Source organism: Notolabrus celidotus, chromosome 9, assembly GCF_009762535.1.
Source record: "Notolabrus celidotus isolate fNotCel1 chromosome 9, fNotCel1.pri, whole genome shotgun sequence".
Lineage (NCBI taxonomy): Eukaryota > Metazoa > Chordata > Actinopteri > Labriformes > Labridae > Notolabrus > Notolabrus celidotus.
Window position 1 is genome coordinate 10013492 of NC_048280.1, and position 22268 is coordinate 10035759.

At 39.4% G+C, this 22268-nt stretch overlaps 4 protein-coding genes across 5 annotated transcripts; 1 reads left to right on the plus strand and 3 right to left on the minus strand.

Moving 5' to 3' along the window:
- Positions 1–236: 236 nt before the first annotated feature.
- ccdc84 (coiled-coil domain containing 84) lies at positions 237–7860 on the minus strand. The gene is made up of 11 exons (XM_034692819.1): positions 7563–7860; positions 7247–7413; positions 5420–5518; positions 5270–5336; positions 4560–4622; positions 4078–4145; positions 3861–3975; positions 3741–3771; positions 3012–3113; positions 2139–2271; positions 237–1409 (listed from the first exon to the last, which is right to left on the minus strand). Exons 1-11 carry the CDS (start codon positions 7677–7679, stop codon positions 1292–1294), a joined length of 1080 nt encoding a protein of 359 aa, XP_034548710.1. The 5' UTR covers positions 7680–7860; the 3' UTR covers positions 237–1291.
- Positions 7861–8586: 726 nt separating this feature from the next.
- si:ch73-130a3.4 (uncharacterized protein LOC664763 homolog) lies at positions 8587–10830 on the minus strand. Of its 2 annotated transcripts, none has more exons than XM_034691243.1 (4): positions 10679–10830; positions 9390–9582; positions 9180–9287; positions 8587–8837 (listed from the first exon to the last, which is right to left on the minus strand). In XM_034691243.1, the coding sequence occupies exons 1-4, from the start codon at positions 10756–10758 to the stop codon at positions 8595–8597; spliced, it is 624 nt and encodes a 207-aa protein (XP_034547134.1). In that variant the 5' UTR covers positions 10759–10830; the 3' UTR covers positions 8587–8594. The 2 variants fall into 2 exon arrangements, with proteins under 2 accessions (XP_034547134.1, XP_034547133.1); XM_034691242.1 differs by having other exon boundaries at positions 9174–9287; positions 10679–10823.
- Positions 10764–15148, plus strand: LOC117818378 (zinc finger protein 260-like). Its single transcript, XM_034691234.1, has 2 exons — positions 10764–11153; positions 12006–15148. Exons 1-2 carry the CDS (start codon positions 10982–10984, stop codon positions 13106–13108), a joined length of 1275 nt encoding a protein of 424 aa, XP_034547125.1. The 5' UTR covers positions 10764–10981; the 3' UTR covers positions 13109–15148.
- A 1683-nt stretch (positions 15149–16831) lies between these two features.
- LOC117818377 (gastrula zinc finger protein XlCGF57.1-like) lies at positions 16832–20494 on the minus strand. Its single transcript, XM_034691233.1, has 2 exons — positions 20211–20494; positions 16832–20071 (listed from the first exon to the last, which is right to left on the minus strand). The coding sequence occupies exons 1-2, from the start codon at positions 20380–20382 to the stop codon at positions 18609–18611; spliced, it is 1635 nt and encodes a 544-aa protein (XP_034547124.1). The 5' UTR covers positions 20383–20494; the 3' UTR covers positions 16832–18608.
- Between the last annotated feature and the right edge of the window lie 1774 nt (positions 20495–22268).

Sequence of the window (22268 nt, forward strand, 5' to 3'; positions counted from 1 at the left end):
CCATGTCACAGAGCTAAGAATAGATCAGCCACACGTTGTATCCCCATATTGCCTTGCAGCTGTACTGAGCTCCACGCCCATCTACCCAGAGCACACTGGGGTCGGATTATACAGTGGAGTGGAGAGGATGAGGCCTGGACAGATAAAAGAAAGGCCTAGTGAAAGCTCAGTGCGTTGAATGCACGAACGTTGCATTAACTTTAATTGCACAATAAGCATCACAACACCAGTTATCATGTAGTTTATCATTTTATACATCATAATACACTGCATTTAAAAAAAATGTCAAATCATACAATAATTTAAGAAAGCAGCAGCAGTTCTGCATGCATATGCCCATAAGAGCTGTCTCCTATATGTGTTCAGGTCCCATGCTCTTTACGTCATAGGTGGAGTATGACTTTATCATCCCTACACACCACAAAACACACAATGAATTTAGCTTCCTTCTTTCTATTTTAAGGATTTGAAACAGGTTGAAGTTCCAGTTTTTGAGAGCAGAAATCCTAATCCAAACATTTCTGATTATCTGTGTAACATCTGAAAAGGGAAATGAGAGCTCATGTTTTGCACAGGTTCACTGCATAGACATGTTAGTAACTTGAGTTGTTTAAACACTGAGAGCTGCTGGACATGTTGATGCATCTTTAGATCACACATCCTTCAAAATCGATCACACAGTTTTTGTTTTTATCATCTTATCTAAATTTTGGCATCAACAGATGGCCTTTGTGTTAGTCTCTTTTGTAAGTTGGGAGACATGCGCCCCCTGCTGTTTAGTTTTCAGAATTGTCACTTTATCTTTGGGTCTCAAAAAGCTGTAACCAGTAAATTGCTGACCCAAATCCTTCCTGGACTTGTTTAAAAAATATGGACAGATAAAGGTCTTTTAGGATCTACATTTGTCTCAGGTAGCTTTGAACAAAGTATGTTCACAATCTAAAATTCTAGTGTACAGCAGTGTGCTGTTGAGTAAACTTCATGTTTAAATTGAGGCAATAACTTGGAGAGGGTTCATGAAGTTGGACCAATCAGCGTCTTTTCAACAAGAACACATCCAATAAACAATTTAAATTTCCATTGCTCATGTTTTTAATGAAACCTCCGTTCGTTCAGAACAGAAAGCCTAAAACAAGTTCCAATATACACAGATAACAGTTTGTCTGACAGCACGGTGTTTAATTTGCATGAGCCTCTCAACCAACTCCTAAAGATTAGTAAAATAAACATTTACATCTAGCAAACTATGTACATCCTTCCACTCATGAATCCTCACACATCAAACTCAGTTTTAAGTATCAGAGTTGGTCTGCTGTTCTGTAGATTTTCCTTTTTTCGACGTGTCGGTTCCATGGTCCCTCTTCCTCTTCTGTTTCCTCTTCTGCCCCTCCTCTTGTCTGAATTGGTGCCTGTTGAAAAGACATAGAAAGAGAGAAAGTTAACCAGCAAGTTCAGTTTACAGAAATGAGTATTTCAGACAACATAGTCTTTAAATAACCATCAAGGGACAACAGAGGATAGTGAACTTTTTTGGGTCAATTCGGCTTATACTTTCAAACACAATGAAATTCATTTCAATAGAAGTAACTCGGTTTTAGCAGCTTAAAGATTTTCAGACACTTCGTATACAAATTATAGCCCTGCTACAATGATGATCAGTTACACAGGACAGAAGTATAGCAGGCATCTTTTGCCAGTAGAGCAGAGATGGGACGTAAGAACCCATTGGTTCCTATGGTTGAACCACATGTAACCACTCTGTATGGTTACATGTAATCTCTGTTGACTTCAAAATTATTTTTGTTAGCTGAATAATAGCTGAAGGTTATCAGCCAACACTACTTTGTAAAGTCAATAGAGACTTTTGTTCTTTATTATACATCCAGATACATTCAGTTTTAAAGCAGGAAACTGGAGTGTGTATTTTTCCTAGCAACAATCAGACAGAAAATAATTAAAACACTCCACAAAGGTTGCTTCTAAAAATTGAAATATATTGAAACACAAACACTCAGGATAACAACCTTCATGTATGATCAACATATGTGTACATGAAAGGGTCAGGCTGAGCAGAAGTGTGGCTTACAACAAGTCTACAGTAGTGAATGGTTTAATGAAATGAAATGCTGAAGGCTCACCTGGACTGCCAGCGTCTGCCGCTGTTCCAGACTCTGCCAAAGGAAGGGAGCCAGTTGGCGTCTGTCTGCGAGCTGTGATCAAAGTTTGCTCCGACTCTGTTCGGTGGGAGCTTCCTCAGTTTCTCTTGTTCCTCTGGAGAAAAGACAGATGAGAACAAAATGAACAATATTGCAAAACTCTTTATGACACCAGAGCACCATAGTAGCATCATGCTAACAGAGCGAACACCGGACACAAACGCCACATTGGAAGGATTTCACCTGCTGTGGGCGGACAGGATACAAGAGAGCAAGACTGAACTAACTGGTGAAGAAGGCCAGCTCAGTCCTGGACCCTGTGGAGGTGGTGGCTGAAAGGACAATTATGGCCAAGCTGTTGTCTCTGATGAACATTTCTTTTCTATATATATTCTTGTTGAAATTCTTGTACTGTACACCTTTTTGTTTGCTGCTGTAACTCCATGAATTTCCCCGTTGTAGGATGAATAAAGGAGTATCTTATCTTATGAGACGTGTTTTGCATAATTGACTATAAGTTTAATCATTGACTCAGTAAAAAAACTAAGATCAGAGCAATATGTTGATACTAAATCAGTGCTATATTTTTTAAATGTGCAGCTGTTCCTAAATAATTCTTTTTGCAGTGATCCAACAAATAGCATCCAAGAAAAAGTCCTGAAGCAGTTCAAGGCTTAAAACCGAAGCAATTATGAGTGACAGCTTCCTGGTTACTACAAAGGATGTGACAACACTCAATCTGAGCCTGATTGCTAATGATAGTTATCAGGAAACATTTCTTTAAGATAATAATCAGTACAGCTTGTGACAAGCGTACACAAAAAACATTTGCATTGAGGTTTGTGCATTTCTTACTGTGCTTGAGGAACCCTTGGAGCGATGGGCCGATCTCTGATTGCGCTGCAGCTCCAGAGGTTCCCTCCAGGGGATCTTCCTGAAGCCATGGAGGGACAGCACCTGAGACACAGAGAAGCTACATGACCGCTCTTCATCACTCACTAAAGGTGGAGCGAGTTAAGTTCAGATCACATGTGTGACTCAGAGAAGCAGGGACAAAGAAATTTAACTACAAGCACCAATTAAACACCTCATTAAATCCAGATGGGAGACAAATGGAATGACATTTAAAATAAATTCTGAGATGATTTTCAGATTTGCCATTGATATATTGGACAATAACCACAAATTGTTGTGTTTTTATGACAGAAAAAATATAACTAATGCAGAAAGAGTTTATCAGAATTCAACCACAATTTCTCATTGTGAGGGCAGCAGCTTTACTTTGAAAATGAAAGCATATATGCTTTTATTTGTTTATTCTTGTCATCTTGAAGAAGTTAGGGCACCTTAATGAAGCATTATAGATCGCTTACTATGCTTCCGAGTTTATGATATGTGGCACTGCATCAGACAGCTAAGGCAATGCATCAGTAACGTATTAATTCACCGTCGGACAAGAAACTAATCAACAAACTTTGGACATGGGCAAAAAAACATGGGTTGTGATACATACAGAGGAAAGGTTGTAGTTTTTCTGATGTATTACTTTTAACAGCAACAACAAAAATGTAAACATCCCTGTACCTGTGTGAACGTTTCCAATGTTTGAGGAATCCTGGAACACAGAAAACAATAGATAAAGTGCAGTGAAAGCATCTGTGTACAAATATAAAGTCACTTTATCATTTAAGTTTGTTCACCTACCTGATAACCAATGAAAGTCAGGCCTTGTCCTGCTGCAGCTGGCGGTACTTCAACCACTGTCTCCATAGAGCTGCTCCCTGCCTGCTGGTCCGATCTCTGAGGTGTAAATTGAGAGCTGTTCCCGAGACGAGAGCAGACAAAAACCAAGACAAGTCATATTGGTCATATTAATCATGTGATGGATAAAGGGGGGGAATGTAAAGCTAGACAGTGTTACCTGGCAGCCTCTTCTGCAGACACGTCTGCACCGTTGAATCCATTGAAGAACTCCGGCTCTGCATCACGCTGATATTGATTCAGGAAAAGCCAACAGTGGTTCATAGAGGAAGTCTGAGCACTACCAAAGCACTACATCTCTGCTTTTATCCCCATTATCATTAACCCTCTCTGTCTTCATGCCTTTGGTTTTTCTATTCCAACTACATTCTACCATTGTCATCCTGGCCTGTCATTTTAAGTGTAACCTGATGGGGAAAATTACCACGTTCTTAAATCACCACAGCCACAAAATGCATGGTTGCACCAGCCACAACTATTTTCAGATTTAAACAGGATCTCCACATAGGATCCTTGGCTCAGTCAGAGGCATTTATCTTGAAAATGGTGGCATTTCTCATCTTACATAGAACTCAAACCCATGGAAAACAACAGTGTAGGCCACACTGATGGATACATCCACTGCATCCTTGGAAAACAAACCTCTAAAAGAGACTGAAGGACCTCTTGACGATTCTTCTCCTGAGCCCGGATGCGATCAGCTTGCTGCAGCCATGAAAATAGAAACAGAAAAATCACATCAGCTGATTTCAAGTCTGGTTAAAATAGCAAAATTGTTTAGGTACGCTAGCACCAAGGACTGCAGTGACAGTTAGTCCACAAGGTTGGTTTTGACTGAAATAACTATTCAGACTCTCATCTGTTGAATAGTAGTCATTGCATATATTATGTTCTTAACCTTAGGATTGTGGGGTGGGTTTGGGGACGGGTTGGGATTAGAATGGGGGGGGGGTCTTCTATTTTATATATATATATTTTTTTTTTTTTTTATTTATTCTATTTTGAGTTATTTTTATGCACAGCACTTTGTCTTACAATGTCCTTTTATGAAAAGCGCTTTATAAATAAGGTCTGATTGATTGATTGTGATTTTTGAGACAGACATTCAAGGTCTACTGAATGGGATCTTATTACTTTTTCTGAAGAGACACCACAAGTTAGTAGATTGAAATCATTAAAAAAATATTTCATCAACCTAAAGAAGGTTTAAAGTTATGTACATGTGTCCATGAAGACCAAATTGTGTCCCTAATGACTTTGAAGTCACTACTTCAGAGAGTTGTGAGCTTGGCAGCAGACTCTACTGTCAAGAAGTTTAAAGTGGATTTTGTATTTAAAAAATAATCACTCACCTGTTTTATGAACTCATCCTCGTTTTCCACAAACGATCCCAATGCGTTCTCAACCTCAGCTTTAAACCTGACCAAAAAGAAAAACAAGGTCATATGATGATTTCATTTTCAACAAATGTATTTATACAGACTTTTTCACACCAGACTCACCTGTCAGTCTCTTCCTGGGTGATGATGAACTTGTCTCTAAGTTTGGGATCAGCCTTATTGTCCCACCAAAACTTGTGAGTACTCTTCTTGTGCTCTTGGCTGAAAACACATGAAATACAGAAGAACACATTTAGTCAAAAGAAAAGCAGTCACTTACTAAAAGTCTTACACAGTGAAGGATGGGTATAAAAACTCTCAATCTACAGACATTTGTCAAATTCTTATTTCTTACAATAGCCAATTTGAGCTGCTTTAAAATAGCCGAATAAGCATTCAATCTGTTAAGATGTCAAAAACGAAGTAAAATGTTGTTGCTAAGGAGAACACACAAGTACGTTCTTCCTTGTTAGTGTTTTGAAGTCATGGTTATTTTAAACTTTGGTTTGTTTTGAAGCTGAACGAATGAATAAAGGTTCAGTATGAGGGGGAATAGGGAGAAAAATCAATACCACAAAAAATATTTTGAGTACTTCAGTTGCTTCTTTGCAATTTTTGTTGGGTGTATGATGCTCTTAATAACATTTTATGATCAGGATATCAATCTCAATCAATCTTTATTTGGATAGCGCCAAATCACAACAAACGTTATCTCAAGACGCTTTTACAAACATAGGAGGTCTAGACCACTCTATATCAAATTATGAACAGAGACCCGACTTCAAGACAGGGTTAAGACTCAGTCTGACCCCACCTTAATCCATTATGAGCATTGCACATCGCAGTATTTAGCTAGTTACAGTGGCGAGGAAAAACTTCTTTTTAACAGGCAGAAACCTCAGGCAGAACCAGACTCATGTTAGACAGCCATCATGCCTCGACCGAGTTGGGTCTGGAAAGACAGACAGATATGATGCTGATGGAGTTAATAAAACTTTGAGTGTCAGTAGTCAATCCTAGATAAAAATTGTGGCAGTCAATATTGCAGAGGTGGGAGAAAGTCATTGTTTTGCAAGTCTAAAGTAAGTCTCAAGTCTTTAATCCCAAATCTCAAGTAAAGACAAGTCGAGTCAAGTCCAAAGTCATAGGCTTGAAATTTTCAAGTCCATAAAAGTCATAAGCACTGTTTACCAAATAAAATGCCATTTTAACAATGTAACAGTCTATTACATTTGGCAAATACAATGAATGCATTTTGAATTGTATTATTTTTTAAATAAAATAAAACCAGTGTGACAAGACTTAGTCACAGAAAAAGAGAAAATGGTCTTCATTCGGTGCTAACATTGACTCTTATAGAATTTTTGTTGAAAGAGGTAGAAAACTCAAATAAGACCAGTGCGAGCGACAGAACTTAACCGCACAGAAAGGGAGTGCTGACATAGCGTTCAGGATATAATCAGTGCTAAGCGGTGCAACAACAAAGAACTTCTGGAGACGTTGTACAGTCATTTTAACTCATCTAATACTCAAAAGTATTTTCAGGTCATCAGACTAAAGTCCGAGTCAAGTCCTGAGTCATTGATGCTAAAATCCAAGTTGAGTTCCAAGTCTTTGGTGATATTGTCAAGTCGAGTCCAAAATCATCAAAATTGTGACTGGAGTCTGACTTGAGTTCAAGTCACGTAACTCAAGTCCACACCTCTGCAATATTGATAAGAAAAAATCTTCTTGAGCACCTCTCAGCACCCGGGCTTGTTGTGTTGTTTACCTTGACTTCACAAAACATTGAGTGTAACAAGTTGCTAATGCCAATGTTACTGAACATATCTTTGAAGACATATTAAATGGGATGCATGAGCTCCAAAACTCTCTTTTTGTGTTGCTACAAAAAGCCTCAAACAAGACATAAAAAAATAAAGAATTGACAGCGAATTCACAACATCTTACGTGGCCATGTGTTCCAACAGGCCCCCGTACAGCACAGTCATGTTTCCATCTGTGACATTTCTTTCCACTTCAAGCCCACAGCAGTAGCACCAGAAGGTCTGCTTGTGCACGGTGCAGTCAAACTTCTCTACTTGGGGTTTCTTCAGTGTTCGACGAGCTTCCTTCACCTTAGAGACAGCGGATGAAACAGAGACAGAACATAACAATGACACTTTCAGGACAACTGATGCACTCTAGTAGAAGAGCACTGCAATAAATCCACCCCAAGAAAGTAAACTTATGCAAAGTGAAAGACAATATGTGCACAAAACATTACCTTTTCCAAGAATTTCAGAAGAACCACTCTGAGTCTGCTCTGGTGATTCTTTCCGAATATATGAGTCTTCCCGTCGAATGTTGTTTGTCTACATATGTCGCAGTAATGTGCACCCATTTAGACAGCAGAGGACAATGTATAATATTATAAAATAACAAAGATGAATCGAATTTTATGTAGAAGGAAATCCAAACATTTCATTGAATTATCCGTTTGTTTTTCTTAGTTTTCTACTCGGAGCAACCACAAACCGACTTAAGCTAGCTACAACAACAGGAAGTAGTTCCGTCATGAAATATTTCCCCCCAGAAACAAACACAACTCATCTTTTTCTTTAGTAAATTTGGTGTTTGTCCAATTTACTGAAGATACATTACTGCCACCTACTGGACTACAGTATTTCTGGGTTTTCTTTAGATTAATTAAGGAAAGACAAAAATCACTTTATGCCTTATCAATCGTATTCTAACACGTTATGAATAATCACATTAGCTCTTTCTAGACTAAATGAAGACCAAAATATTAATGTTAATTGAAATGTTTGTATTTGTTAACGAAAATTTTGTCATCCCTACTTTTTAAAAAGTGCTTCTTTTAAAACATTTGGTGACGCTACTTTCAGCCACTACTCTCTTAAACTATGGAACAACCTCCCAGAGGACCTGAGAAGAGCTGACAGAGATATTGAGACTTTAAAATATAAACTAAACACGTATTTATTCAGTCTGGCTTTTATGTGGGGTTTAGCCATTTTATTACTTACCTTTTACTGTAATATTGATTTAACATAAATGAGTCACATTTATTTACCCTTTCTATCTTTTGAAATCCTATCAACTTTGACTACTGAGGTGCAAATAAACTCTGCTAGGTTGCATGTTATAATAATGTTTAGCACTGCTGTCAAACAGTGGAAGAGTTGAGGGTTTCAATCCAACCTAGGGCCTTCCTGTTTCCTCTTAAAAACATGGAGTAAAAAGTAATGGTAATAAGTAAGTAAGTAATAATAACCACAACAAACTGATTCAAAACTCAAGATTTCTTTATTAATTTAGAACTTTTCTTTTTCTTTACAGACAGCTGAGCTTTCAGTTCTTCAATTATGAGGTTCTTTTCCCTCAGATCCTCCAGAAGACCAAGGACCACTTTCTTTGTCCTCCGTTCTCGATCCTTGGCATTCCTCTTCTCTTTTTCAAGAGCCCTCACCCTAGCCAAGGCTTCACTGAGCCTAGCCCTCAGCTCCTCAGGAGATGCAGGCAGTGGATAGGAGTGGTCCTAGCAGAAACAAGGATATAAATATTTTGAGTCATGTTTAAATCACATCAGTCCCAGATACAGCCAGTAAATTCATAGCTCGTACAATGTGCTGTCAGTTGTTCTACATTCTTAACCTGATCATCCTTCAATCCCACGGTGAGTGAGTGAGTGAGTGAGTCAGTGAGTGTGTGTGTGTGCGTGTGTCCACATTCTACAAGGACATGTTTCAGTGTATGTGCATGTGTTTATGTGAGTGTGTCTGAAAAGAATGTCAGAAAGTAAAAGATCACGGTAGATCTTAATTTGACCAGGGTCTTGAGGGTGAAAGCTGTTTGAGGCATAGCTAGTACTTACACTCACAACATTAGGCACAATCACAGGTTTAGTCTCTTGCACAAGCTGGGAACAGACTACTGGTGGGCACTCTTGAGCCTTCTTTGAAGTCAGGGTTGTCCTGGTTGCCACTGGCTAAAATGAAAGAGGAAAACACTTTAAGGACTTGAACAGATTAAGTATTTTACAGTGTAGTGAAAAGTGTGACATTGGCTTGTAGCTTAGTGATACACTTACCTTTTGGAGATGAGCTGGGAAATTGAAGACAGATGGAATAGCTCCATCTCTGATCCTTACAGTCTGACCTGTCCTGTCAATGTCCTCCCATCTGAAGTGCTCACTGCAGAGCATGGACGACCGACTGGCATTGAAATCTTTCCTTTTCAGGGCCGATTCCCACTGCTTCTTCCTCTTGGTATCTTTTGGAAAGCTTCAAAGTGGGAGAAAAGTTAAATTAAAAAACACTAAATATCAAAGTAGTTGGTCTAAGGTTATCTAATTTATGAAATATATTTCTTATAAAATCTCAGATTACGTAGACTGCAGCCAAGCCAGCCCACACTACCAAAAATGGTCATAAACAGGTTTAGCCGAAACGTTGCCTGGAGGCTGCTGTTTTGGATTAACAAGTGACCCTGTTAAAGCTGCTGTTGGTAGTCACAGAGTAAACATCTGTTCAGAGAGAGGGACTTTCGAATGGCAACACTGTCCCTCCCAACCAGATTTCCTCTTAGCCCCCCAACACAGATCAGCGTGTGCAGGCTAAGGTGATTCTTGAGCCTGGTGGGTCAGCTCAGGGTATTTTATCCCTTTTCTGTCTATTGTTGATCTGCGGTGGAAGGAGGAGGAGGGAGGCAGAGGACTTGAGAGGTTACATGATACTGTGGACCAGGGCACCAAAATAAATACATAAAGAAAGAAGGAATTACAGAAATAAAGAGGTAAAGAGGTAATCGGCATATGCAGTCATGATAGTGCCGGACTCATAACCAATCGTAGGACGTATTACGGGGCCGCCCCTTAACCAATCAGGACAGAGGATTGGAGATTAGCTCTGATTGGTCCATCATAACGGGAACTAGGGGAATAATGACATTGCTTGATACAAAGGCATTGGAAAAAGCAGAGATTTCACAATAGTCCTAAATTACTCCACTTACAGATGAGTACCGATGGGTATTATGACCTTTTCTCCAAACCCAGCAGAAAAAAAGTTTTTTACACCATTCCTGCCGACAGCAGCTTTAATTGGCGACTTTCAGCTCAGAAACAAAGCGTCCCCACGAAAACATAGTTTTACATTGTTGTTTCAAAACATATACTCGTAAGATTTACATTTACTGAAAGGCTTAAAAGGAGGAATTCACAGGTAGACATTCACCAGCTGTTTAAACATGACCACACGCTTTACAGGCATAACTTTTTAATCTGAAACTCCAGCTTTGCTCACAGCATTGTCCACAATTTACTTCTAAACATGATGTTACACAAGCCGAACACAACTTAAAACAAGCGTCCAAACGTACCAATGAAAGGTGACTCCCCGGGATCTGGTTTGGACAGAGCAGCGGTTCTTACAGTTTAAAGCAGCACACGAGTGAACCATCTCTCCAGACGGAGTGCCACTTCTAATATGGCGGCGAGGCGTACGTACCACATACGATATGACTCACAACAACCGTCGGACTTATTACAGTGTGACACCAACCGGATGTAAACAAAGGAGGCAAGCAGATGTTTCCTCGGGCTCAGATCATCGTTGGTGGTTAAAATAGCATGTAAAAAACACCGATTCGTAAAAAAAAAAAAAGTCACATTTAAAGGCAAAAATGTCCAAAGTTGAGTGTTTGAAAGAGTTTGTAATCGAGCGGCTGACTGCTGCTGCTGAAGAAATATTCAGAGTTTTTAAAAGAACTATCGTCGAGTACGAGGAGGAGATAGATCGTCAGAAGAGGCTGCTGGATATAATTTTGAAACCTGATATAAAGTTATCCCGTATAGGTGAGTGAAACTTCTTTATTTTCACTACACAAGAAGGGGAAGCTAAATGAAGCAACACCTCGATAACTGAGTGTATTCCTTTATTCAAATCCCCATAAGCAGCCACTGACGCAGCAGCTACTCTTCCTGGGGTCCGTAAAACAAACATAGCATACAAAATAAACTTGAAATACAAAAACAGAAAATACTACAAACTTGAACAAAAACAGAAATGTACAACAGGAAATACAAAACTGAAATTGCAACAAACACAAAACACAAGAACAGAAAAATGCTACAAACTGAGAATACAACAAGTGAAAATGCTACAAACATAAGATAGAAAAACTGAAAATTCTACAAACAGGAAATACAACAGCTTGAAATGCTACAAACATAAAATAAAAGAACAGGATGTTCACCAATATTCATTAAAATTCATTCATGTTAGGGTTACTATTAAGGTGTTCCTTAAAAAAGCCTTCTAAAACTGGATTTAGTAGGGGGCTTCAATTACAGTAACTGGTAAATTATTCCACAGTGTGATGGCTCTATACATAACAGATCTGCTCACCACATCAGTTTTGGGTCTTTTCTTAACTAAATGACCCTGAACAGCCTGCCGGGTACTGTAACTGTGTTTGTCTCTCACATACCTTATTTGTGAACACAGACAATTGGGTTGTTTACTATAACAGATATTCCTGATAACATTTGCAAGGTTGCATGCCAACTTCCTGTCTACTATGAGCCATGAAAGACTGGTACGTCAAGTATAAAGCTACTTGACTTGCAGACGTCTGTATTTCTGTCAAGAGATGGTATCTGCGTTTTACAGTGTTATTTTAATACTTGGGTTTTGTGTTCCTCCAGAGCTCCCACAGCAACATGTCTGTAAGGAGGACAAGGGTCCTTCCGACCAGCACCTCTGTAACCAGGAGAGGAGCTCCAGCCTGGACCAAGAGGACCCAGAACCTCCAGAGATCAAAGAGGAACAGGAGGAACTCTGCACCAGTCAGGAGGAAGAGAAGGGGGTTGAGACTTGTATGCTGACTTCTATCTATGAGGAAAGTTTCCACAGCAAAGACCATACTGTGTGTTTGAATCATGAGTTAACTCCCAATGTAGCACAGGCTGGAACTTTTATCAGCAGGTCTGTTTGTAGCTCTGTTGTACCAGAACCAAACACTGAGCACCAGCTCTTCAGTCATCAAACTGAGACCCGAGATCCCACAGGAGGCAAGCATGGAGACTCAGGACTAACAACGAATGCAGAGCCCAAACCAAAGAAGCACGGTATTCATTCCTTCATTTGGAGTCCAGCTTATCAGGGAAGAAACCACAGCAACACAAAACCAATAGCTTTCTTCCAAAGCTCTCTTATCCCACGGAGCCAAGATCAGAGAGTTCATAGGATTGAAAACTCAGGAACGACTGCAAGTGGAGAAACAGAACTAATATGTCCACTTCCCAAAAACAACTGTAACAGTAGGAGTCCGTACAACTTTCAGACTCACCAAGGCATCCAAGGAAGTAAAGAGCATTGTTTGTGCAAAATATGTGGAAGGGCTTTTCAGTTCGGGGCACACTTCATGGCACATTTACGAACCCACACTGGTGATAGGCCATTCCTCTGTAGGATCTGTGGGAAAGGATTTTATGACACTTCAGCACTGAATAGGCACATCAGAACCCACACAGGGGAAAAGCCATACCCTTGCAAGACCTGCGGGAAAAGGTTTTATTACACTTCGGCATTAAACAGACACATTAGAACCCACACAGGGGAGAAGCCGTGTCTTTGCAAAACCTGTGGTAAGAGATTCTCTCAGATTTCTGGACTGAATAGACACATTAGAACACACACAGGTGAGACGCCGTATTCATGCCAAACATGCGGGAGAGCATTCAGGTATAGTTTTACCTTGAATACACACATAAGAAAAGTTCACACTGGTGAGCTGCAAGGATATTGAAAAAACTATACGAATGCACAACAGTGGGAAGCGATAAAACTGGAACACCTGAGGGAAAAGATTATCCTCACAGTTTGAATTGAATTGATGATGTTAATATTCCAATTTTTTCAAACCTCAAAAAATACACAAACCGAACAAACCATGAAGCTGAAACTCTTCAGATCCATCGTTTACTGTGTAAGAGATAATTTATAGTGATCAGGATAAATGAGGATACAAGGGGGGCGTCTTATCTCAACCCATAAGCGGTTCCTCTGCTATAACATCCTGCTCACTATAAATTACTGCATTCATAAATTTGACACCATATATTGTTCAGGAACTATAGTGGTTATATGTCTTCTGTTGGAAAATATTCTGTGACACTCACTGTTTGAGCTGTGTCCTTAGCAAAGATAGGCTATGTATCCATCCATTATCTTGACCGCTTATCCCGTTAGGGGTCACGGGGGGCTGGAGCCTATCCCAGCTGGCTTCGGGCGGAAGGCAGGGTACACCCTGGACAGGTTGCCAACCTATCACAGGGCTAACACAGAGAGACAGAAAACCATTCATGCACACACTCACACCTACAGGAAATTGAGAGTGATCAATCAACCTGAGCATGTTTTTGGATTGTGGGAGGAAGCCGGACAACCCGGAGAGAACCCACGCATGCACGGGGAGAACATGCTATGTAGCCATCTTAAAATTAGATTACACAGCTTTTAATACTCATATTAAAGCTACATTGAAGAGATTTTAGTTGACCTTCATGACCTACAGAAGTAAATGAGATTATTGGTGACAGGCAGATTATTCCTATGTAGTTATTTCTGATGTCTAAAGTTGCTGGTTGGGCAGGTGTCAATCAGAACAGCCTTTTCTTACACTTACCGTGTTTTTCCAGTGGGTGTTGAAGTAAATGAAGGAGGATTTTTGTTAGAAACTATTCACACATGCACTATACAGGGCAAAATCAGCAAAGAGATAGAAGGTACCACTTTGTCCACAAGGGGGCGCAAAAGAAAACAAACCACAAGTTTGAGCACGAGCATGTGGCTGTGTTTCCTGTGCCGTTATGAATTAACCTGCTGCTACTGATGCTTTTGATAATTAACTACTCACTTACCCTCAACTTAGGAGTCATCTGGCAAAAAGAAAGGCAAAAAACTCATTACATTTTTTATTTTCAAGGTTTTATTCCAAGGTTAGCTACTAAATTTTTCCATATTTTTTACTATAATGGGTGAAATTTACTATTTTTTGGATAACTTAAAAAAAAAAATTCTGGAAGACATCTCACAATCCCCCATTTGGGTCCCACAACCGCCTAGGGGGTCTCAACCCACACTTTGGGAACCCCTGGTTTACTTCATGTGCCCACCCACAGAAAGGCCGTCCTAAACATGAAAATAAGTTTTTAAAAAAAAGCAACTTGTCATTGTGGGTTGATAGTCCTGATTGATGGTGCTATAGCTACAATCAGACGTGAAATTAATCCAAATGAGTTGTCTAAATCTTCAGGCTATAGACAGATATTTTAATTAGCAAAGAATGAGTGTGTCAAAATATTTCACTGTAAACTGCTTCTGCAATTTCTTGTTTAGTACTCTTCAACCTCCAGCAAAAAGGTGAGCCTCTCCACAAAGTACACACATTCTCAAAATGTTGTCCTGATACTGAATATAATGTTGCTGCCTTTACATGCAGAGTGTGCTGTTATAGTGACCCTAATGATTGCTTTATTCTTGGTGTGAAACCATCTCTGACACTTCAAGATGTGCTGTTGAAGGTACATGTTGTTTTCAAAGACCAGGTCATGCATAATGCAACTTTTCTGTTTTGTTTTTTTTATCAGCTGTGTGACTTGAAGTGATAACTTTGTTCAGTTCTAATATGTTTATGCATCTGGTTATATAATTTAAGGTGTAGCAGGTGCTGTCATGTAATGATTCCAGTGATGGATGCCTTACTGTATGACGGTCACACTGTCTGACCTTGTGTTTGTTTTCTTTCAATAAAGCCTTGCTGTAAAGCCAGACTGCCAAATTCATACTGAATCTAAATCTGTCTCATTCTGTTCATCAAAGCTGTGTACAGGTGTGACTGACATCAAAATTAAAAGTACTTGTGGTGACAGTTATTTTCAGCTTGGTGATGAAGTGTGTACATGAAGTGGTTAAATTCAGCATAATTTGCTCAGGTCAGCATTACAGTAAGACCTTACCAGATATGGACTCATATCAAACATTTATGTTATTATTATTATATTTATATTTATATTTTTATTTGTATGCCTTGTACAAAGAGAGTGCAGCTTACCAAGTCAAATTCCTTGTGTGTTCAACCATACCTGGCCAATAAAGCTGATTCTGATTCTGATTCTGATTTACAAGATTTTTTTAATCCTAATGGTACATTTGAGCTCCAGCTATTTTTTTCCATACACTTCTCCTTTTCAGCATTTATTTTTTTTGTTGTTTCTGTTTGAGTCTACCTTTGATCCATATCTATGGTTTCATGGCGAAAAAAAAAAAGATTTTCCATAAGTGTAAAACCAGCTAGTTAGCTACGAATAATAAGGTATCACATAGATGTTACATTCCTGTGTATAATATTCAAACTTAAAAAGGAGATATAGGTCAAAAGCCACAATTTAAAGTACTTACAACGAGAAATGTGCTTCATAAAACACAAAGAAAACTTCTAGCAGCCTGTTGCAACTAAGTTAGATTATTTTGACATTAGTCCCATGTCTGATAATGCAAACACTCCATCATAGTTTAGGATTTGGGGGTGGCCAATCAAATCTTAAGTGAGGCCAATGCTACCCTTCTGGATGCACCTCTGTATACCCATACAGGGCAAAACAACCCCTCGATTCTGACCATAGACTGAGTACAAAATCAATGATGCTGATATGTGAGAAGCAAATGCATTAGTATAAACCAGTGGTTCCCAAAGTGGGGGTCACGAGATACCAATGGAGGGGTCGCAAGATTTTTTTTTCAAAGTATATAAAATGTCATATTTTGTCCATTACTGTAAATATATTGAAAAAAAAGTAATAATAAATACACATTTTTTCATTCATTTTCTGCCTTTCTTTCTTGCTAGTTGACTCCGGTTGACTCCTATGGTTCAGTCTAGAGTAAGGGCTAGTTAACAATAACAAAAGCATCAGTAGGAGCAGTAAATTCATAAATAACAGCACAGGAAACACAGCCGCATGTACTGTAGGCGGCAAATTTACTGCAGACCAGCTAAATGAAGTATAAAGCTACATTTAATCACTTTGAGGAACAGTAGGGGTTGCAAGTCTTTGGCACCTATATTTTGGGGGTCGTGGGCAGAAAAGTTTGGGATCCCCAGTATAAACAGACGAATTGTTTGAGCACTGTTAATCCGATAAGAAATTTACTCATGCTGATTTTCCTTTCTAGTTTTTTGCTGTCAAACTGTAACAATATCAACCTGTGTGTCTTTGAAATGCCTGGTGTGCTACCTCATAAAAATAACGTTTAGTGAGTACTCATACTCACATGAATATCAGTCATCCACACCATCTTAGACACTGTGCACCTGTTGTGATAATATATGTCAAGATAGAAAAGTGCTGTCATTTCACTGTGATTTGTGGGAAACAGACACTCTTATGCAGAAATGTGAAGACATACTGTATGTTTATTGATTTAAAACCTCAGTGCACAGTTTATTGAACAGAAACACACACATGTGTCACACTTTGATTATCTTTTTATGTTTATTGTTTTATTTAAACACACACATGGGATACATTCTTAGCATAGTTACTTTTGTTTTGGAGCTCCCTCTGTGATTTTGGCTTTGATGCTATTTGATACTGAGATTATTAACTCTTATTAATGTTTAATAATAACTGGCGACTCCTTTTATTAACATTTAGTTTTAATGCATAAATCAAGAAATGAACACACCATTTTGGCTTTTAGTAAGTTGATCAGAGATAATACTTAAATACTTTATAAAAATATCAAAAAGAAGGCACATTTACATTCAACAGACCATCCTTTATACACGAGAGTGCAGTCAAATGTAAAATCTGACTTCTTGCAAAGATGATTGAGAGGTTTTTAATATGCACAACTTTTAAAAAATCGACTTCACTAACATGTGATGAAGTGAACTTCAACTGTAGAATGAATAATAAATATATAACTGTCAAACCGCTCATGTTTAAAGACAGACAATTGTTTTCACTCAATGTAAACGTACAGGATTCATCCATTTCATAGATTATGATTGTCATACACATACTGTTAACAGAACTTGAACTACTACAGTCATATAAACTTTACATTTAGATATCGACTTCATATCACAAACACATAGTAAGTGCAAAATATGTATTTCAGAACACACGTCCACATGTTACCGCTGATTTGTCATAGGCGTCTGTTTTATAGTGAAACGGTTTTCTTAAAGTAGATTAAACTTGGATTATGTACAAGCTGGATGCCTTTGTGTTCCATCCATCCATCCATCCATCCATCCATCCATCCATCAAATCAAATAATCAAGTTTGTGATATTGAGATGATTTAGCTTGATAAAAAAAATACTCAAACCTTTACAGTAACACACAGGACTGCTTCACTTACAATACCTTTTTTCTTTGACTCAAGAGAAATGGGGGGGGGGGGGGGGGGGATTATCTATCTATCTTTAAATAATTCATGTATTCGATCAGATATCGGTATCAGGGTTTTAAAATTGTCAACATTTCTCTCTTTTAACACTTTTGCTTCTGTAATATCCTAAGTTAAATAATCTAGCCTGCAAAAAAGTCAAAAGAAAACTTTCTTCATGTGACCACTGTCACTTATGCAAATTTAATGAAAGAACAAGTTTAAGACCTGACCTATAAGAGAGGTAACCCTGAATTACTTCTGCCGCTGTTGGGGGGGGGCAACAGCAGCAGACAGAGGGGGTTGGAAGTAATCAAGGAAAGTTGGGACACCTGTGAGAATTGGTAGCACCAACTTTCAAGGCTTGACCCATTTCTTGTTCCCTGAAAAAGGCCTTTTCGTATAATTCTGAAATTAACATTATTATTTCAGTTTTGGGTGATCTTACCCTTTTTTTTTTTACCTCTGGCAGTTCACCACTTACCTTTGTACCATTTCAAGCTATTCAATGGACGTGAGCTGCTTGGATTTCAATAAAAAAGTGGAAAAATTGGGGTGTTCAAAAACTTTTGACCAGTAGTGTATTTCACATTAAAGTACAAAGTTCAGCTACTGCACGAGTGTCTTTCACTCAGTGGGAGAACATTCCCACACAGGACTTCCAGCTTTCCTCTTCATCTCTTCTTATTGGTCCTTGATTAGTTGAAATATTCAAACTTCAGTAAAGCTTTCCCACACTAATGTGCATCCAACGTCTCACTTCTTGTGTGTGCATCATCTTTGTTGTCACACCAGTTGGCGGTGTTTAAAGTCTTTATCTCCTCTGCAGCTGTTGCAGTGCAATTGCTTCTACTCAGTGTGTGTTTTCATGTGGTTCACCAAGGAATTCATGTGTCTGAAATCTCTTCCACATGTCTTGCAGACGAACGGCCTCTCCTCTGAGTGCGTCCTCATGTGGACTGTCAGGTAACTGTTATGTCGGAAAGCTCTCCCGCATATTTGGCAGACAAACGGCTTCTCCCCTGTGTGGATACTCATGTGCCTCCTCAGTACTGAGAGATCACTGAATGTTTTACTGCAGGTCTTGCAGAGGTGCGGTTTTTCACCCGTGTGGGTTCTCATGTGGACTTTCAAAACACACCGAAGTCTAAAATCTTTCCCACATATTCGACATGTGAACGGCTTCTCACCTGTGTGGATACTCATGTGTGTTTTTAACACGGAGAGGTCACTGAAGCATTTACCACAGGTCTTACAGAGGTGCGGTTTCTCACCTGTGTGGGTTTTCATATGCCTGATTAACACTGAAATGTCACTGAATCTTTTGTCGCAGGTCTTACAAGTGTATGGTTTCTCTCCCGTGTGGGTCCTCATGTGGACTATCAAGTAACTGCTCTGTCTGAAATCTTTCCCGCATGTTTTGCAGGTAAAGGGCTTCTCACCTGTGTGGACTCGCATGTGTTTCACTAAAACCGAGAGCTCGCAGAACCTTTTACCACAGGTCTTGCAAATGTGCGGCTTCTCCCCCGTGTGGGTTCTCATGTGGACTTTCAAGACACTGCTTAGTCTGAAATCTTTCCCACATATCTTGCAGGTAAACGGCTTCTCACCCGTGTGGATACTCATGTGTCTTCTTAACACAGAGAGGTCACTGAATCTTTTACCACAGGTGGGGCAAAAGCACGGCTTCTCCCCTGTGTGGACACTCATGTGCCTCCTCAACACTGAAACATCACAGAATCCTTTACCGCATGTGTTACACAGGTATGGTTTCTCCCCTGTGTGGGTTCTCTGGTGTCTCTGCAATTTGGATTTACAGGTAAACTCTTTTTCACATGTGTCACATTGGAAAGTCTTCTTACCCATGTGGGTATCAGGGTTAATCTCAGACATGTCAAGGTTGTACTCATTGTAGCTGTAACCTAAGCTTGTCTCTGGTTGTTGCTCTTCGTTACTTTCTGATTCAAACTCTCCACACTTGTCTCCTTTCTGATCTTGACTCTCAGCGACTTGTGAGCTGGAGGAGATAACCTCGTTATAAGCATTCAGTTCTGGTTCACTTTGGTCGCTTTCCTCATAAGAAGGGTTAAAAACGAAGCTATCAATCTCCTGCTTCAGTTCAAGCCGCTCTCCCTCCTGACTGCTGCAGTGTTTCTCCTGCTCTTCTTCCTCGTGTTCTTCTTGCTCCTCTTTAATCTCTGGGGGCTCAGGTTCCCCTGGGTGTGGACTAGAGCTCTTGTCCTGGTTACAGGGCTGCGGGCCAGTGGGAACCTCTTCTCTCTCTTCTGTACTGACATGCTGCTGTGGGAGCTCTGAGGGGATACAGTACACAGGAAATATGACACTACTGAGGCACTAGTAAAGAAAAAACAGCAATGCGGGCAACTTGGACAATGAACCATTCACTTCAGAGGAACTGCCATCAGGTAAAACAAACACAGTTTTACGCACCTATCCTGTTTAACTTTATTTCGGGGTTTAAAACGACATCCAGCAGCCTGCGCTGACGATCCATCGCTCCCTCGTAGTCGACGATTATTCTCTCAAAAACGACGAATATTTCCTCTGCGGCCGCAGTTAGACGCTCACTGACAAACTGTCTCAAATAATCCACCGAAGACATTATAGCTTCACATGAATAAACTGCACGAGGACTAATATATCACTTGATTCAGACTCTGCACTGAGCTAACGCTCGGAGGCTTTTTTTGTTTACTTCCGCTTGGTGTAACACTGACAAGTTTCCGACCGTGAATGTGAAGGAACTTTCCGCATCTCCTTCTTCTTTGTGGTTAATGGCGGATCGCAAACAGCTTTTAGGTGCATACCGCCACCTACTTTAACAGAGTGTGTATTATCATGTCAATTCCTCATTAAACTCTCCCTCTCAGTCTTGTGTCCGATAGGAAAACAAAGACCCAACTAGCAATGTTCTGTTCTAAAAAACATTTCAATCAGGAGAGACACAATTTGAATATTAAAAATTATTTATTGCAACTGAATGAATGATGAAACTTGACAGAAATATTTGGGGTAAGGACTCTATGGGGATAATGTTGTGAGCGTAGGATGCATGAATTTGGCAGCTGAAGAAATCCCCCTAGAGTCCAGACACTGGTGGTGGTTGATGATCCTAGGAATTGAAGACTTGCAGAGACCAGGTGGAGATGGGGAGGTGGAGGGGTGCGCGCCATCAATGCAAGAGGAACTAGCTGGAGAGAGAGACGCATTTAAAAAGACAGCAGAAAGTTGATAGGCTGACGATAAGGGCGTGCCACTGAGCTATTAGATGACGCAGCTGCTGATTAACCAATGACAGCTCCGGAGCGTGCAGCTGGAAGCGGGTGAGCTATTGAACGAGGGAGAGGAGAGTTAAACAACTGCTGTGATTGCTTTATGGTCTTCCTGTCTGAACTTTCGCTAGAGCTACATTCGGTTAATGTTACAGAGAATGTTAATGTAATGTTTTCAGCGGGAAGTTTGCTTTGTGTTCACAGAATGTTCTCTCGTAACATTCTCTAAAAACATTAATACAATGTTTAGTAAACATTCATAAAATGTTAAGTGACAACAGTGCCCTTATGTTCTTGAAACATTCTCAGCGGGAAGTTTCTTTATGTTCACAATTTGTTCTCAGATAACATACTCTAAAAACATTCAATAATCTCTGAATCAAAGAATGTTATCAAAACATTCTTTGAATTTTAAAGATAAAACATTCTATCTTTGTTCTAATTGAATATCACCAGAATGTTCTTAAATTAAAAAAAAATGTGATTTGAGGCATCAGAAACATCCTGAAATTTTTTTTACATGTTGCCTTGAAGATGTTGCTTCTTTGTTATTAAGTAACATTATGGGAACATTTTATAGAAAACATTCAATAATATGTTCCCTAAAGAACATTATCAAAACACCACCTGAATGTTAAAGACAAAATGTTCTCCTTTCATTGATAGTTAACAAAAATTAACATTATTTAAATTGATAGACATCCTTAAGATGTTCTTTGAAAGTTACACTCAAAACCTTGTCTTGAAACATAATCAGAACTTATAGGGAATGTTAGCCAATGTGGGGAGAACATTCCCTGCTAGCTGGGGAGCGCCCTCTTATACCTTCTGCCTCTCCCTCTGTTCCCAACAATCCTGTGAGACTCCACTCTTGTCCTGCTGCTCTAACCCTCTCCTGGAACTGCTCTCGCTCAGCTGCATACCTGTTACAGTTCAAAACCACATGCTCAACATTCTCACTCACTCCACACCTCTCACACCAATCATTACTCCTTTTTCCTAATGTATCTAAAGTGTCATTTAGTCCTGTATGCCCCACTATGAGTCTCATTATGATAATTTCCTCCCTACTTTTCCTTTCCTTATAGTTCTTTGTTATTACTGATTTCTGTATTTTGTAAAAGCTCCTTCCGTTCTGCTCTGCTTCCCACCTTTTCTGCCATATTTCCATTCCTTTCTTCTTAATCGTTGCTTTCCCTTCTCCTATCCCAAGAGG

Excerpts from the sequence above, each read along its gene's own strand:
- si:ch73-130a3.4 (XM_034691242.1), bottom strand. The coding sequence starts at position 10,758 with ATGGTTCACTCGTGTGCTGCTTTAAACTGTAAGAACCGCTGCTCTGTC. Across the intron at positions 9,583-10,678 it reads CGGGGAGTCACCTTTCATTG|CTTTCCAAAAGATACCAAGA; the intron begins GTACGTTTGGAC and ends CCCACTTTGAAG. Across the intron at positions 9,288-9,389 it reads TCCCAGCTCATCTCCAAAAG|CCAGTGGCAACCAGGACAAC; the intron begins GTAAGTGTATCA and ends CTTTCATTTTAG.
- LOC117818377 (XM_034691233.1), bottom strand. The coding sequence starts at position 20,382 with ATGTCTTCGGTGGATTATTTGAGACAGTTTGTCAGTGAGCGTCTAACT. Across the intron at positions 20,072-20,210 it reads AATAAAGTTAAACAGGATAG|AGCTCCCACAGCAGCATGTC; the intron begins GTGCGTAAAACT and ends GTATCCCCTCAG.
- ccdc84 (XM_034692819.1), bottom strand. The coding sequence starts at position 7,679 with ATGGGTGCACATTACTGCGACATATGTAGACAAACAACATTCGACGGG. Across the intron at positions 4,623-5,269 it reads AGGATGAGTTCATAAAACAG|CAAGCTGATCGCATCCGGGC; the intron begins GTGAGTGATTAT and ends TCATGGCTGCAG. Across the intron at positions 4,146-4,559 it reads TCCTTCAGTCTCTTTTAGAG|CGTGATGCAGAGCCGGAGTT; the intron begins GTTTGTTTTCCA and ends AATCAATATCAG.
- LOC117818378 (XM_034691234.1), top strand. The coding sequence starts at position 10,982 with ATGTCCAAAGTTGAGTGTTTGAAAGAGTTTGTAATCGAGCGGCTGACT. Across the intron at positions 11,154-12,005 it reads TATAAAGTTATCCCGTATAG|AGCTCCCACAGCAACATGTC; the intron begins GTGAGTGAAACT and ends GTGTTCCTCCAG.